This window comes from Xenopus tropicalis, chromosome 9, assembly GCF_000004195.4.
Source record: "Xenopus tropicalis strain Nigerian chromosome 9, UCB_Xtro_10.0, whole genome shotgun sequence".
Lineage (NCBI taxonomy): Eukaryota > Metazoa > Chordata > Amphibia > Anura > Pipidae > Xenopus > Xenopus tropicalis.
In genome coordinates, this window is record NC_030685.2 from 60,843,002 (window position 1) to 60,860,349 (window position 17,348).

The following is a 17,348-nucleotide window of genomic DNA, read 5'->3' on the forward strand; positions in this document are numbered from 1 at the left end:
AATGACCCATTTGGTGTATTCATTTATTGTTCTGCTGTACATCGATGTGTACATAAGTAGCGCTATATAAATAAAAATATACATACATACAATAATCAAAATATCTTTTTGTTGAAATAAATATTGCTCAATTTGCAATATTTTTAAACCTTGTGAAGACACAGTTTAACATGGGCAAGTCTTTAACATGTGTTCCTGAAAGTGTCCACGTGTATTTAAAAAAAAAAAAAAAAGTGACTGTGCCATAATGTGCACACTGCACAACTTCCTTACCTCAAGCAAAAATATCTTCTTCTGCCTATGTCTAATATGACTAAAATTGTTGACTCTCCCTGTACAGGTCCTACTGCCCAGTGCACTGAGCCCAAAGGGGTGCTTAATGGGATAAATAGTTCCACTAAACTCAGCTTGTCCTGTTTTAAGCTATAAAAAAAAAAAAAAAAAAACTAGTAGCTATTATATGGAGCACATTAGCACCAGCCTAGCAGTAACTGATTAAACAGATTAAGAAAATCTCAGTTTGCCCACAAACATTTAAGAGAATAAAAAGGCTGTGGGTAGAAGCAGTCTAAAGGCCCCCACCCTTATTCCAGCGGAATATTATGCCCCCCCATTTTCATCAAGCTATAATTCTAGACGGTGCACAAAAGTTAACCCATCTCTTAATGCCAAATACCTCTGTATCAACATTGTATCATCACATTGTATTTAGTGATCTGTATGCAAAGATATCCTGTTGTGGTACAATGATAAATGTAAAAAAAATATATTTTTTTTTTTATTATTTTCATATTAAAAAAAATGCTGTTTCCTGACAAGAGCTAAAAACAGCTGCACACTGCACTGCAACACTTTTAAGGCCAGACAAGAAGAAAAAGGCAACTGCAATACATACAGAACTCTATATGCTGTATATAATATGGCATATATCTGCTATTTCATGAGCCTTTCAGGAAGAAAAATCAGGATCCACTAACAAAGACTTTTTAAAATCCCCTTTAATTTATTAGAAATGTTTTCACATTGCTGTATTTTGCACAGTTTAAACAGCATAAAAGGAACACCTGGTGTGATTTCAGAAAGCTTTAGCTGTTTTCACAAGGTATTGTGTTGTTGAGGAGTAAAATACCTGCTGACACTTGAGAGGCTACGAGAAGGTGGAGTCTGACGCAAGAGAGTGCAAAATGAGAGAGGAGGAGAACTATTAATATAAATGCTGTGAATTATCGCATCCCACGCTGCTCATGAAGCTCTGACATCATAATGACATCTTTTCACACCAAGCACTCACAGTAATATGCAGAACACCACTGTGAAAATTGAATGTCAATGATGCTTTTAACAGATATAAACAGATATAAACAGATGCATAAAACCTCATTTCTTTTAACACCAGAGATAACAGAGAATCAACAGCTAAGGCTCGTGCCACAGAGGGCAGATTCTCAGCCTGTGCTTACCTGCATCTAGGTATCTGCCCCTCTGATTAAAAATCTTAAAGTTGTGCCTACACCCGGAAGCACTGCTTCAACCCGGGTACACGAACACATAGGGGCACATTTATCAAAGTATGATTGGTTCCGATTATGAAAAAATTTGTATTTTTTCTGCGTTTTTCGTTAATATGCACGACTTTTTCGTACTTTGCAACAATTTGCGTGACAAAATCGTATTTGTTACGCCGAGTACAAAAGTTTCGGATTCATAAAAGCTTTGTTATCGTGACTTTCCTTGGGTCAGGTTGGAGCTGCAGAGTCCCATTGAGTCCAATGGGGGGCTTCAAAATACATGCACAAAAGGATCAAAGTCAGAAAGGTTTTCCCGCCGTTTATGATCATTCGGTACGATACGAAAATTTTATGACTTTTGGATCGGCAGTAAGATATTATTGTGACTATTACGATTTTTCGTAAGCATTTTCATGACATTTTCAATCATCAGAAATTATTGTATCTAATCCGAATTTTACCCATTTCGGGATTCAAACTCGTACTTTGATGAATCTGGCCCATAGTGTATTTTAGCCAGAAACTGCTAAATTGTTTCGGCTGAAATACGATGCATGTGCCTGCACCCAGGCAGAAGCAATGCTTCCAGGTAGCATATTTTAGCTGGAAACTGCTCGAGTATGTAGTTTCAGACGAGACTATTCTGTGTGTGCCTGCACCCGGGCCCAAGCAATACTTTCAGGTGCAGGCACATCTTTCAGATTTTTAAAGCATCGAGCAGATTCTCAGCCTGCACTTATCCACTGGCTGAGATTAGCCTGAAAGGATTGGTACTCTATGAGCAGCCATACACATGTACTAAAATTGTGATTTTAGTATCCCAATAGCCTTGATCACTATGCTTCTTCAAGAACTCATCCAGGCTGCTCTTATAGGCATTAACAAAATTTGCCATTACAACATCATTAGGAAGGGCATTCCCCAACCTCACTGCCCTCACCGTGAAAAATCCCCTATGCTGCTTCAAATGAAAGTCCCATTCTTCTAATCTAATAGGGTGGCCTCTGGTGCGTTTAATCCCCTCTAATGTTCTTTGTTTTGGATCCTTTTTCAGCAGGATTCGGATTCGACGGAATCCATGCTCCTAGCCGAACTGAATCCTTAAAACCACGGGGCTTTTTGTCACAAACACAGATGTTGAAAATTCTGTAACCCTTCCTTATCTTAATTTACATATGCAAATTAGGATTTTGTTCGGTATGCGGCCAAATCTTTTACAAAGGATTCGGGGTTTGGGTGAATCTGGTGCATCCCTAGTTCTTGTACAAAGTATTCATGTCCCCATTCCCAAAGAAAATAACCCCAACCTCATAGTTTAAATCTCCCATTCCCTTTATCAGTTAATTGCAGTCTCTGCCCTCTCTCCTGCTCATTAATATCCTTCTTAAGGACTGGAGCCCAAAACTGCACTGCATACTCAAGGTGAGGCCTTACCAGAGACCTATAAAGAGGCAAAATTATGTTTTCATCCCTTGAGTCAATGCCACTTTTTTTTGCTGTAGTAGCCACAGAATGACATTGCCTGGAATTAGACAACTTATCTACAAAAATCCTTAGAGCCTTCTCCATTAAGGATACCCCAACACTCTAACATTTAGTGTATAACTCACGTTTATATTATTTCTACGAAAATGCATAACTTTCTACTTCATTTTCCCGCCTAGTTTTCCGATTTTGTCAAATTGCTCTGCAAAGTATCCTATCTCTTATTACCTATTCCAAAAGCTAACTGCAGGAGGGCACAGCAGTGTAGATGGGCCAGTAAAGCCCTAATTAGTGAGCAATTTCAATATATCCTAATAGAATGGGTAAATTATCAATGTTTTGTGGTCTTAACTGAATATGTTGTGGGGCCCAGTAACATCTAGTTACGCCAGTGCTTCACGTTCTAAATTATTGGCAGAACATGTCCTGCTACAAAAATATTTCAGATAACCAAAAACTGCAAATTAAACCACCAATGACAAATAATAATTCTATAATCATTCTGAATGTTAGCACATCTCTTAATATTACAAAGTCTTCTGACTGCTATCCAACACCTAGCGGTGTACATACCCCGCAGAAACAAACTTTTTTCTTCACCTTGAGCGCAATATTGAAAAAGTAATGTACAGCCTTGGGTAAGTGATATTACCTGCATACAACATGGCATCATAACATTAAACAAAGTATATAAAACATTTCAATTAGATCACTCACAAAAGAAATCCAAACTCTCTAAAACAGCATTAATTATCCACATCACATGTTCCACTAACACTACTACAGCCAGTTTGTCCAGATCCCTCTGAAAACATATCACACCAATAAGAAAAAGTAATTGCCTTCTTTTGGATTTCCTGTTATTGCATATTTGGCACACTAAATGATTACTGACCTTTAAACAAAAAGTAATATTAAACAAAGTAAACACATAATACAAAGTTGAAATTATTCCAGCATTTAAGAAACAAAGTTATCCAACACCCAAATCACCCGTAGCTGCCATGAGCTACTCAATAAATGCTGATAATTAATAAGCACAGTCAAACGATTGGACACAGCCAGGCTTGACTGCAGACAGTCCTATTGAATCTCAAGATTAAAATAGGTATTCCCAAACCATTCTGTGGAACTCCAAATAAAGTATGTATTTACAGTTAACTAGAAATAGGACTGAACTAACCACACCCATGACAAAAACATGCATTTATCATTGCAGAAAAAAAGTGCTAGAATGAGTATAATTAATTGTAAGGCCATAAAGTTTTGCAAGAAAACAGATTTCCTAGCCTTCACTCACTGTATCAGCTCTCATATATGTGGTCTCCTAACTCGCCCTGCCTCCCATGTGTATGGTTCTGTTTAAACTTCTGTCAGATGGTGTTAGTGCTTCATCCTATTCCCATTTAGTATCAATGGGGGTGGGGGGGTTAATGAGTTAAAGGCGTATGAGACATTTATTATTAATCATGTTAGCAGTATCTAGTACATTTCAGCAGATTCCAAGAGGGAAATGATGTGACTGACAATTAGTACAAGAGCTAATGAGCTTTCAAGAAAAGTGCAGGGGAAGCTACTACTAATAGGGAATCTGTTGTGCTTTTTTTGAAGCAGTGGATGTACTAAAAATTATGAAGCTTTAAAGACACTTAAGCTCATTTAAAAATATATTTACTGTATATACTCGAGTATAAGCAGAGTTTTTCAGCACCAAAAATGTGCTGAAAAAGTCAGCTTCGGCTTATACTCGAGCATATACGGTATCCATCTATGGGATAAATCCTGCCTCGCACAAACCCGCCCCCCCCCATGCATGAGCTTCCGCACTCGCACCCCCCGTGCACCCCGGGGTCCCCGTGAGTCCACAGGGGACGTTACCATGCAGCTCCGGCTGGTCTTTCTGACTGAGATTTTTACGTGTTTTTTTGTTGTTCCTCCCCCCTCCCCTGTGCGTCGGGTGTTTGTGTGAGACAATGAGCAAACTCTCCTTCCGAGCGCGGGCGCCAAACCTCTACCTATATACCGCAGCAAAGACATGCCCGACCTCAATTACTGCGCCGCAGATGCCGACGGGGATTGAAAAGGAGGAGGAATCGGTATGTGGTATTCAGGATGCCTCTTACGCCGGACGGGATAGGTAGGGGTCTCTGTTTTGCCTCCTAGCTACGTCAGGGTTGGTTGGCGTAAGGCTCTGGCAGGCGTAGTTGGTGGCAACCGCCATGTTGTTGTGTGCAGTCCCTACGTCAAAGTGAGATGGGGATCGGGACGTAGGCGCAAGTTGTGTTGTGAATAGGAAGCGCCGTTGAGGAAGCGTAGCGCAGCGGCTGCAGTTCTGTTGCCGGCTTCAGCTGTATGTGTTATTGGGACCGATACTGCCGTCAGTGTTATTAAAGGGGAAGTTCTGCTTAAACATTGTTAATTATAGACAGTAGCCAACTAGGTGTATTAGTCCAAATAATCTAATATTTGTGTTCGCTCGCGCGCCCACCCTGTGAGCGCGCAACGAATTACAGGGGCACCCTGCAGCTACCGGCGCGCTTACTCAGTGCCCCGGAAGAGACTGCAGCGTTGTTGTTGCGGTGGCACCTCTGGGAAATGAGAACTGCGGGCTTCTGTGCGGGTGGCTACATAAGGGTTTCCATAGGGGGCATGGGAGGTTGGAGAGAGCCATGGTTGCTGTCAGGCCTTGATGCAGATCCAACCCTAGGCTTATACTCGAGTCAATACATTTTTTTCAGTTTTCTTAGGTAAAATTAGGTACCTCGGCTTATATTCGGATCGGCTTATACTCGAGTATATACGGTAATAAAAATTAATTTTGTCCAGTCCATTTTTGGAGTTTTGTGTGACATTATGTCCAATTTGCTTATTTCCTCCCTTTTTTTTGTTCTGTTCCAATACACACAAAGGGAATAAACATGTGTATAGCAAAACATGTGTTACTGAAATACTTTTCTGTGAGAAATACTTGATTTTCTGGAAAAATTTCTGGGGTGCCAACAATTTGGGCCATGACTGTATATGAAGTGCTGCATCTATGATAGTGGGAATTAATTATTTTACCCATCACTCATTCCTAGAGCATATACTGTATTAATCTATCTTAATATATTAATTCATCTATATTAAATAAAGAAATTTCTTAAGTCTGGGATGAGTTCTTGTCATATAAATTTAATCTAGCCATTTGTTAAAACTGAGGTAAGGATGTGTTATCAATGCATTTTACTACTACAAAAAAAAAATCCACACAAGTTAGGATATAGAGACAGATTGTACAAATGACAAGCTTAGCGAAAGGAAATGTGCCACAAAGCTTTTAATTAACTGAAAGTACCAAGTTAAAATTTTTGAGTAAATTGGATTGGGCATGATTGCAAAACATGGTGAAGTCACAAACCAAATTCTGGAACACTAGCAGCAACATAATACTTATGTAAATTGTTCCAGGCCTAATTCTGGAACAAACAACCAGACAATGGGGTCAACATTTGCCCCATATGCACAATTACAGGTGGTAGGTATTAAAGTCTATGGCTGCTGGCAGCAGAGGTCCGGAGTGGAATTGACATTTTCTTGGATTGTGATAATATCATTAGTGCATTAATGCACTTAGACTGAATAAGTCCCTAAATGCACCCAATTCTCAAAGGAGAGTGGGTGTTGCACCAGTTAGAAAGGGCTGGCATCAGTAATCACTGGACTGTAATAGATACTACTAAGATAGTCCCAATTATTAGCCCACTGTTCACCTGGACTGACTGAGCAGTGGGCCCTTCCAAGTAAAATGGGGCCCCATTGGTAAAAAAAAAACCCTTACTTAGTCCACCCTAGTCACTCCCCAATTATTCCAAACCCCTGTTCATGACTTACCTATGCCCTGCCCCTTTTGTGACCTACATATCACTTTTCCTGAGACCCTGGCCCTGCAACTGGATACAGAAAAAATACTATTGGTGTAAGTACCGTAATACATTGCAGAAATGTGCACCTATTGTGTAAACGCTTATGGCCAAAAGTAGATCTCAGTAAGGTGATAGCTTATATATTTATTTATTGTGCAAAGAAAAATACTACATTATGAGCACTGAAAGTTGGGATTTTGGAAAATTAACAGTTTGATATTTATAGCTGAAAATCTGAAATTTTACCTAGCCTCAAGTTTTCTTATAGGTGAGCAAAGTCAAACTTAAGACCCCAGGTAATCATAAGAAACCTGAAGACTGGAAAATTTGTTCTTATAAAATCAAAAGATTTGGTTAGGATTGTAAATAAACCCCAGTCAGTGCATAAGGGTAGTAGGAGTAGAACCATCTGAGAATGTGTGCCAGTAAGTAAACCAGCTTAGAATAGATTTAACAAGGCAGCGGTTATGTTATCACATATACCATTTGGCTGGGAACCCAACTAGGCCAGGGTTCTTATATGATGGCAGAGAGGAAACAGCAAACACAACCACTTAGTTACATTCTGCTATTTGGAAACATTAATTTGACATTCTTTTAGTGCAGTGACATAATGCTGCAATTTATATACCTGAAGCATTCCAACATATATATCATAATTTTCTGCAGTTCCCTTAAGGGATGAAAATATTTGTCCATGTGATTACATAATGTTGGATTGCTGTGCATGGATCTTGGCTTTCAGCCATAAATGCAAGCATAAATGCCCAAAGACCAAAAATACCACTGGTTGAAACAGAACACTTTCTTTCAGGTACTTTAGTAGTTCTGGATTGCAGTTCATATAAGTTAAGACTGTATGGTAAGACTATATGAGTAAGTGTATAAATGTATATCACATTAAAGTTACACCAAATCAAAAATGTAAGCTTTAACTTGTATTAAAAAAAATCTCTCCTATTCCTTTTAAAAAAATCCACATTCATAAAGGATTGATGGATAGTTATTTTTAAAATTTTACTAATTACCTCCATAATCAGGATAGCTTTTTTTCTGTATAAGTAAAGTCCACATTCCCACCAGCTGCAGAATTTGTTAGCAGTAATAACAGGAGTTAAACACACCAGACTAACGATATCAACTCTATGTTTAAAAAAAGCAGCACTGTTTATTAAAACCTACCTGAATGAGTCTGGGAGCTCATGACAGGCCACAATAACTCCACTAGCAATGAAAACCAGATACAGTACCCCAAACCAAGCTTGACCCAAACCAAATGCAGTAAAGGAGAGTCTCAGGAATAAGAAAATCCAGAATGGTCAACATGAAGCCACAGGGAGGGGTTTTCCAAGGTAAATACCTGTAGTGGGAAAGAGAAGAGTTTACGTAACTAACACACAAGTTCAAAAACTGAAATACAACGTTTAATACAGGTATGGGATCTATTATCCAGAATGCTCAGGACCTGGGGTTTTCAGGATAATGGATCTTTCTGTAATTTAGATCTTCATACATTTAGTCTTCTTAAAAATAATTTAAACATCAAATAAATCCAATAGGATTGTTCTGACTCCTGTAATGATTTATATATTAGTTGGGATCAAGTACAAGGTACTGTTTTATTATTACAGAGAAAATCATTTTTAAAATTTTTTAATTATTTCCTTATAATAGAGTCTATGGCAGATAGCCTTTACGTAATTCGGAGCTTTCTGGATAATGGGTTTCCGGATAACAGATCCTATACTTGTATTTAGGTTCTACCTTTAAAATAACCAGTAGGTGCATTTCAAGCAAAACAGACCTGGTAAAGAGATTAAAGAGATTCTGTAATGATTTTTATGGTGTATTTTTTATTTCTAAATTGTACTCCATTGCAAATAATTCACTCTACCATTTAAAATGTATGTTAGCTGTAATATTGGTGTGTAGGCGCCATCTCAGGTCATTAGGCCTGATTTTGAGCTTTCAAAATGGGCAGCGCTACACAATAAAGCTGTTTTCAGGTAACCTATTGTTTCTCGTACTCAATGTAACTGAAGGAATCATGAATTGGGTGAGCAAGTCCTTGATTTTTAACAGAGTGCTGTTATATATACCATTAGGTGAGGTATGGGAGCATTTCCTATGTCCAATCAGATGCTGGGAGGGGGGTGAAATTGCTCCAACTTGCAGCACAGCAGTAAGGGTGAAGACACCGCAGGCCGATCAGTCGCCACTACTTTTTAAAAAGTTGTGGCGACTAATCAGCACACTGCAACCGGGCGCGCAGTTGGTCGTGGTGACTAGTAAATTAACCAATCACTGCAATTAGTCACCATGAGAGAGTTTTTAAAAGTTGCAGCAAATAATTACCCTGTGTGTCTTCACCCTAAAGAGCGACTGAAGTTTTTACAGAGCACAAGTCACATGGCTGAGGGCAGCTGGGAAACCAACAATATATCTATAGCCCCATGTAAAATTTCAAAATTACATTTAAAAAAAGCTCTGTTAAAAAAATGGATTTTAATGCGGACTTCTGCTGAAGCAGCACTATTAACTGATGCGTTTCAAAAATAACATGTTTTCCCATGACAGAATAGGCAAAATGCAAAACGACTGCAACTGAAAAAAGTACTAGCAAGGAAAACTATACAATGTGCATTTGTTGTTTAAACAATTGGATCACTAGATTACAAAAAGTTACTGAACAAAAATGTTTTAAATGTATGGATTCCAATTAAGAATCTTTTTTTTTATTATTACAGGAGATTGACAAACAATATCCCTTGCAGATGTTGCCCAATTCCAGCTTCTTCACACCCTTCTTTCAACATAGTGTTTATTTTATTCACAACAATTACAAGCACAGCAGACAGGCTAATTAAAGGTCCCCATACACGGGCCGACTATAGCTGCCGATATCGGTCCCCTGGACCGATTCGGCAGCTAATTGGCCCGTGTATGGGCAGAACAGAGCTGCCTGGCCGACCGATATCTGGCCTGAAATTGGCCAGATCTCGATCGGGCAGGTTAGAAAATCCGGTCGGATCGGGGACCGTATCGGCTCGTTGATGCGGTCCCCGAACCAACTGCCCCATAAACTCAAATGTAATCCGATCGTTTGGCCCCAGGGCCAAACGATCGGATTATTTTTTTTTTTTTAAGTCCCTTGCTACCCGATATCGCCCACCCGTAGGTGGGGATATCGGGTGAAGATCCGCTCGCTTGGCGACATCGCCAAGCGAGCGGATATTATAGTGTATGGGCACCTCAACTAAGGGGATTGATACATTGTCATGTATATTGTCACAATCACATTGTTTTTGCATCTACTGCATTTTTTCCCACACAAAAAAACCCAGCTTGTTGGCCATAATTTGGCAATATTATCCTTCTAAAATTTAGAAACCTATATTATTATATAAATCTTGTATCTTTTTAGGTGTTTTATATATTACTAAATATATAAATCTACTGCTTAAAGCAAAACACATTAAAACAGTTGACTCAGAGGATATGCATGTATGTATGTATGTATGAATGTATATCTTTATTTATAAAGCGCTACTTATGTACGCAGGGCTGTACAGTAGAATACATTAATACAAACAGGGGATTATTAAGATAATAATAGAGAAATACAAAGTACCACGATAAATACAGATAGATACAAGATAAATACAGTTGCAATAAGTTAAGAGTCAAAGACACAAGAGGATGGAGGTCCCTGCCCCGTAGAGCGATATAATAAAATTGTGCAATATTACACAAATATAATAAAATAATTTAATTTTTTTTTATTATAAGAGGAGGGCAGACCAAGACAGGAATGTGCTCATTTATTCTGTTAGGGAACCCTATTTAGTTTTGTATTTAGAATTTAGTTTTGGATTTCAGACCGAATCCAAGTGCCGTGTCCAACTGAACCTGAACCCTTAAAATCAAGTGACTTTTGGTCACACAAACAAGGGCATTGGTAAATGTATGGTTTTCTTAGACCCTTCTTTAGCCTAATCTGCATATGAAAGTTAAGGTCCCCATACACGGGCCGATTATAGCTGCCGATATCGGTCCCTTGGACCGATGCGGCAGAACCGAGGGGCCTGGCCAACCGATATCTGGCCTGAAATTCTGTTTGGGATTCAGACATATCCTTCTTGAAAACATTCAGGATTCAGATGATTCTCAAAATATTGGATTTGGCGCATTCCTGGACTTTATATACTATATATGTGTACCATTAATTTTCTTCCACAATTTAGAGATGATAAATATAATTGACTAGGAAATGATAGCATGCTCTAGGTCTGACTGGAGAGGGCATCTTCTGCATTTCAGGCTAGGAACACTAGATTTAAGAATGGTTAACCATGAATTAACAAGTGTCCGCTAAAAGCAATCATGATGCATCCTCTACCCAAGTATACCTGCTGCAGGAAAAAACTAATGCAGTTAGTTAACGAACTTAAACTAGGAAGATGTGAGGAGCATTTTCATATTTAGAACAGGAGGCTCCTATACATGCTAATTTACACATCTGTGGCATTTACGGGTTTCAGAACTCCCAGAAAGGAGACTCTTTGGAAGCTTTACACACAACAGCTGCTTTAAACCAAGCAGCGAGAACACAATATATTTCACATTTATAACCACAGATCACAAATATTTAATGCTATATAGTTTTTTAAGATACCATTGATGCTGAAACCTAAAAATCAGTCATTTTTACTGTATCCAAAGCCACTTGCCATGCAGAGCAAGTGTGTTCACGCTCAACAAGTATAATAAACTTGCAAAGCCTTCAGATTAGATGAAATCCACCTGCGACCAATTTACCAACATTGGGTCTCTTTACAGTCAGTTACACCTGGAACACATAAAAGATTGCATGAAAGAAAAGAAAGGAAAAAAAAAAAAAAAGAAAATAACAATAGACTGTCAGGGAGAAAACAATCTGTGCAGACAACACTTGCTGTGTTGCTCTGATGGCTGTATTTAACAGGGAGCTTAGGCAATGTCACAAGCTCATTACAGCTCTTTCACAAGTGCTGGGTGATCTGTAAGCCAGCCCAGCTCTGCCCACTCACAAGAGAAATGTGTACAGCGTCTGTACAGAAACTTCACACAGTGCCAAATAATTATTTTGAAGGTTTAAATTGCAGCCTGTCTGGGGGAAAAAACTGGATTGAAGAAAATACTTTTCGGTCACCCTGGCAACCATTTTCAAATGTTGTACGCCGCTCGGCGTGAATCCATCCCTTGCTGAACATGAGCATCCTACTGCAGAAAGTCGACAGCAGAAAGATAAGAAGGCTGGGTCCAATCCTAGATGACAGAATTTAACACCCACACAGGGTACTTAGCGAAGGTTCACATGTCCTACTGCAGTTCTGTACCAACCCCTTTGAATTATGCCTGTTGTCAAGATCCCTGGCAACATATTTTAAAAATACATTAACTGCCAAACTCAAAGCCACACAGAAGAAATTAAATAGATCCACAGTAAGACAAAAAAATTCTTAGAGAGCTACATCTCACCTCTACAGCAAAGTACATATGGTGAAATTCAAGAACCAGACATAGCTCAAAGATCTGCAACATACATCCGAGATGTTCCAGTTTTTCTTACTATGATTAATACTAACATGCCAACATATGCTGCAGCGTGGTAAAATGCATGGGTATAACATACAGATAGGACCCTACACAAAGGAACTTGCAATATAGGAGCCTTACCCGTTTAACAAAATAAAATACATTTTTACAATTAATGTAATCCTGCATGAAACTAATGAACAAAATCATAATACTAGTGCTGAATTCATAAGACCAGCAAGGACTTATTTGCAACCCGCACAATAACGACACATTCATTCTACACCTATGTCTTATCTAATGTGTGTTTTGTGGTTAGTCATCAAATACACATTGCACCTATGTAGAAGTCACTATTACTGCAATAAAAGTTAAAAGAAAAGACTGGAGGTTTAACATTGTAAATTTCTAACAGAACAAAAGCAGCATTATCCAGTTCTTATCACAGGTGCTGAATCACCCTAGTGTAGTATTAAATGGAGGGCTCAAGGCCACAACTTGCTGTTAAATTGTGGTTACAGAAATATTTCATGTACAGATTTTTAACTCGTGATTTAGAGGACATGTAAACCCTACTTTTTATTACCATGTATAAAGGTTGGGCACATCTCCCCCACTCAAACTGCATCATTTGTACTGCATATATCCCCTCAGTTTGCCAGCTAAAACTAATAGTGACTTTTACCAAGCAGCCATTTTACCTCTGACGCAAACATTTCTCCAGCACAGTGCGCTAGAGCAGAGCTTCTATGGAAACCAGCGATGCCATCCTTTCATTGGCTGCTAGACTGGAGAACGTGTTTAGTAACCTGGGTTGAAAAGAACTGAGCATGCTCAGTTAGCCAAAGTCAGTTCCTAAGGGAGCAGGCTGAGTGGGTTAGAGGAGGAGAAGGAACACTAAGTAATTTAGGGATGCTACAGTCTTACTTAATACCTTTTAACAACCAGAGTGGCTGGTATTTAAATACTTCAAAGAGGCTGATTAGGGAGTTTAGATGTCCTTTTAGGTATTTTTCAGAACACAAATGTTGAGCTGTAACTAGCTCAAAAAGTCTGATAGCATAAGCCCAATGCTCTGAATCCATTGTAACAATTGGGGGTACAGATCAATGACCAGAAATAAACACCCAATTGTTATGTATTTCCACACACTGCACAGAAGATTTCTAGCAACTAAAGTCATTAGCATTAACACTAATGGCACGAAGCAGTTTCTCTATCAATGTAAAAACACAGGCGGAGGAAAAGACGATCCAAGCGGATCCATTCCCATCTGCTCCCTCCTCAAAGTACAACAACACACAGAGCAGATTTCATTATGAAAATGCACACTTCAACAGTTCAATGCTGAAATCTGCTCTGCGTGTGCAAACAGGCCAGAACCATGGCTGTCCGTGCAATTACAGGAAAAAATGGATTGAAGTGGAACTCCCTGGATTGGCTTTTTCTCTGCCTTTGTCTCTACTCTAATGTCTCATGTTACATTAGGGCTATGACAAATAGGTTGCTCTATTGCCCGTGGGAAATATCTTCTGTGACAGCCGATAAAGCACCAAAAAATACCTGCCCCATGGATTCATTTAAATCACTGCATGCAGCGATCCCAGGTAACAGTGAAAAAATGCAGCAGCATTTTCACATAATTTCCTGACATTGAAGCAAGCGTTTTGCATGCATTTCAAATTATTCAAGAGGGGCAGGTATTTTCAAGCAATTTACTTCCCGCTGGAAATCTCCTCTCCTACAGGCAATAAAGTATCTTGTCTTGACAGCACTTTATTTGCTTTAGTAGCCACAGAATGACACTGCCTGGAATTAGACAACTTGTTAACTACAAAAAACCCCAGATCCTTCTCTTAAGGATATCCCCAACACACTAACATTTAGGGGGAGATTTAATAATCCATGAACGGTCCGAAGGCGTCCGAATGCGTTTTTTCGTAATGGTTGGTATTTTTGTGACTTTTTTCGCGCAATTCTGACCCGTCGCACTCTACTAACACTGGCCCAATTAGAAAATATTCTATTTACCACCACTATTTGTAATCTATCCTTCAGCCAGTTCTCTATCAAAGTACAAATATTATGTTCTAAGCCAATATTCCTCAATTTTATGATTAACTTTCTGTGCGGTACTGTATCAAATGCTTTAGCAAAGTCCAAGTAGATGACATCCATTCCCATTCCAGCATCAAGGTTCCTGCTCACCTCCTCATAAAAGGCAATTTAATTAATCTGGCAAGATCTGTTACACATAAAACCATGCAGGCACAAACTTATAGTATTGTGATTTTCAATGTATTTAAGTATCCTATCCCTTATTACCTCTTCCAAAAGCTTTCCTACTACTGATGTCAGACTAACAGGACTAGTTTTCAGGCAGAGAACGGGATTCCTTTTTTAAATAACGGCACCACATTAGCAATTCGCCAGTCTCTCGGCACCATGCCAGACCTCAATGAATCGTGAAAAAGTAAAGAGGTTTGGCAATCACAAAGCTAAGCTAATTTAATATCCCAGGATCAATACTATCCAGTCCTGGACCTTTGTTTACCTTTACATGTTCAAAACTCTTTGGAATTTCCTCCTTAGTGACTCATGACAACATCACCTAGTTGTGAAGCCTCCTCCATTTGCAATAGAAGCTGGGCCTCGTTCTCCTTACTTATACAGGGGTGGTTTATAGCATACACCAATGATAATTTTCTTTCTAACCTTTAGCCCTACTGAAATCTCTACCCAAAGCGATTCCACACTGTCCCTAGTAATTTTTTTACAACTTGGCATTATCTACAATAAATTGGCCATGAACTAAAAAGACTCACATACCTGGGTCACTTAACAATCATTAGGGAATCCACATGGTGCAGGAATCAATTAAATGATCAGATTGCATAATGGGTATTATGCAGTGTGACTGGCTGCACTGAGAGGAGTAGGATGCCCAACTGAGTTTTCAGCATTACCTGATAAGACCCTGAACAAACCTACTGTTTTGGTTTCAAGTAAAGGACTAGATAGGTCGCCAATATCTGCCTGTATATAGCCTCAAAGCGGTATTTATTATAAAGTACACAAGTAATTACAAATATCTAACATGAACCTCTTCAGACTTAGCACATGCATGGTACAGAATGCTTTGGAAAAGTTTTATGTGTAAAAATCTGACTAAGGTGAAAGGGATTCCGGGAAAGATGGTATTTAATTTAAAACTCCAATAATCCATATTAACACCTTTCACATCTGTAATTTATAAAAAGGTTTAATCAATGTGCAACCCAAAAATAATAAAGCATATTTATAAGTTTGTGTCTCTTATAAAACATGCAAAATGGTTAGTATACATTGTGCCTTAATATCTTGTGAAATGATCTTCATGCCTATTTATAAATGAGACAGCACAGGAACAAAACACATTTCTACAGCATTATTTTACATTACTTTGAAAAAAGTCAAAGTCCACTGAAACGGGACCAAAGTCATTGAAGAACACACCAAAGTTGGCATCTACCAGTGTTCCATTATTCTAGCTTATCATGGTCCAAATGACCAGATAATGCCTGGTATGGCAGTAGTGAAAAATAAAAGTTCATTAGAACACGCTACTCAAACAGGTGTTCAAGCCTCCTCCAGCTGCAAGTCAACAAGGTTCCTTAAATCACAGTATTGAAGAGGAATGCAGCAAGTTCCAGAGCTGATAAAAAGTATTGATAGGCATGGCTATGATTAATAGTGAAGACCCCAAAATATGTCAGGCAGCAGCAAGTGCTGCTCATGTTTACACTTTTTAATGTATACAAACAAAAAATAAATTTAAGGGATCCCATTTTATAGGATTTTTTCTGGATGTTGCTGCATTTCTCTTTAATACTATTTCATACTAAGGAAACCCTGTGTAAGTTAAAAAGGTGGTTTACCTTTAGGGCTCTGGTACACGGGGAGATTAGTCGCCCGCGGCAAAACTCCCTGCTCGCGGGCGACTAATCTCCCCGAGTTGCCTTCCCCCTGCCATCCCGCCGGCGACTTACATGTTCGCCGGTGGGATGGCAGGGGGAAGGCAACTCGGGGCCCATTCTAAGCATATTTTCATTGGCCTTCATTATTTGTAGTTTATGAATTATTTGCCTTCTAACTCTGCAGCTTTCAAATGGGGGTCACTGACCCCAGCAGCCAAAAAACTATTAAAATTTGAGGCTGCATTTTTGCAACCTATTTTTCTATTCAAGTCCTCTCCTATTCATATACCAGATGCTCATTCAAATCACTCCCAGGTTGCTATGGTAACTTGGACCCTAGCAACCAGAAAGCTGCTGAAACACCAACCTGCGGAACTGCTGAACAAAAATCAAAATAATTGAAAAACTAAAAATAATAAAAATGAAGACCAACTGCAAATTGTCGCAGAATATCACTCTCTCCATTGTACTAAAAGTTAACTCAAAGGTGAACAACCCCTTTAAAGAACTCACACAGGGCATATCTACCTTGTAAGTTGAGTTTTTTCCTAAGCAGGCTTTCTTAAATAAGAAAAAGTTTGGCAGCTTTCAGGTGCTAAAGAAAGCCTCAACTAACAAGGTATTTGCCCAAACCCCCATGAGTTCCTTAACTCAAGCAGGGTTTCCTTTATGATTACTCAAGTGAGAGGCTTGAGAGATGTGCCTCTTAATACTCCTTTTAAAAAATCTGTCAACATGAGAATGCAGATACAGCAAAAAAAAAAAAAAGGGCAGTTTGAATTCCACCACTAATGGCATTGGTGAAAATGTCAGAAAATTTCCCACTGACAGTTATGAAAAGTGCCACAAGCAGCCTGCATTTGCAATTATCACCCACAAACATAAAAGTGCAATTTAGTATGACAAATGTGGGTCCA

The 17,348-nt window shown here is 38.9% G+C and overlaps 1 protein-coding gene across 3 annotated transcripts in view; it reads right to left on the reverse strand.

Annotated features, from left to right (window-relative positions):
* hdac4 (histone deacetylase 4) overlaps window positions 1-17,348 on the reverse strand; it is a 108,779-nt gene that overhangs the window by 76,995 nt on the left and 14,436 nt on the right. For 2 of the 3 annotated variants that reach the window (XM_004917883.4, XM_004917882.4), the window contains exon 2: window positions 8,081-8,258. The exons of the other annotated variant lie outside the window; for it this stretch is intronic. In XM_004917883.4, the coding sequence (XP_004917940.1) occupies window positions 8,081-8,102 (22 nt within the window). In that variant the 5' untranslated portion in view covers window positions 8,103-8,258. The remainder of the gene's footprint in view (window positions 1-8,080; window positions 8,259-17,348) is intronic. 3 annotated transcript variants of the gene reach the window in all.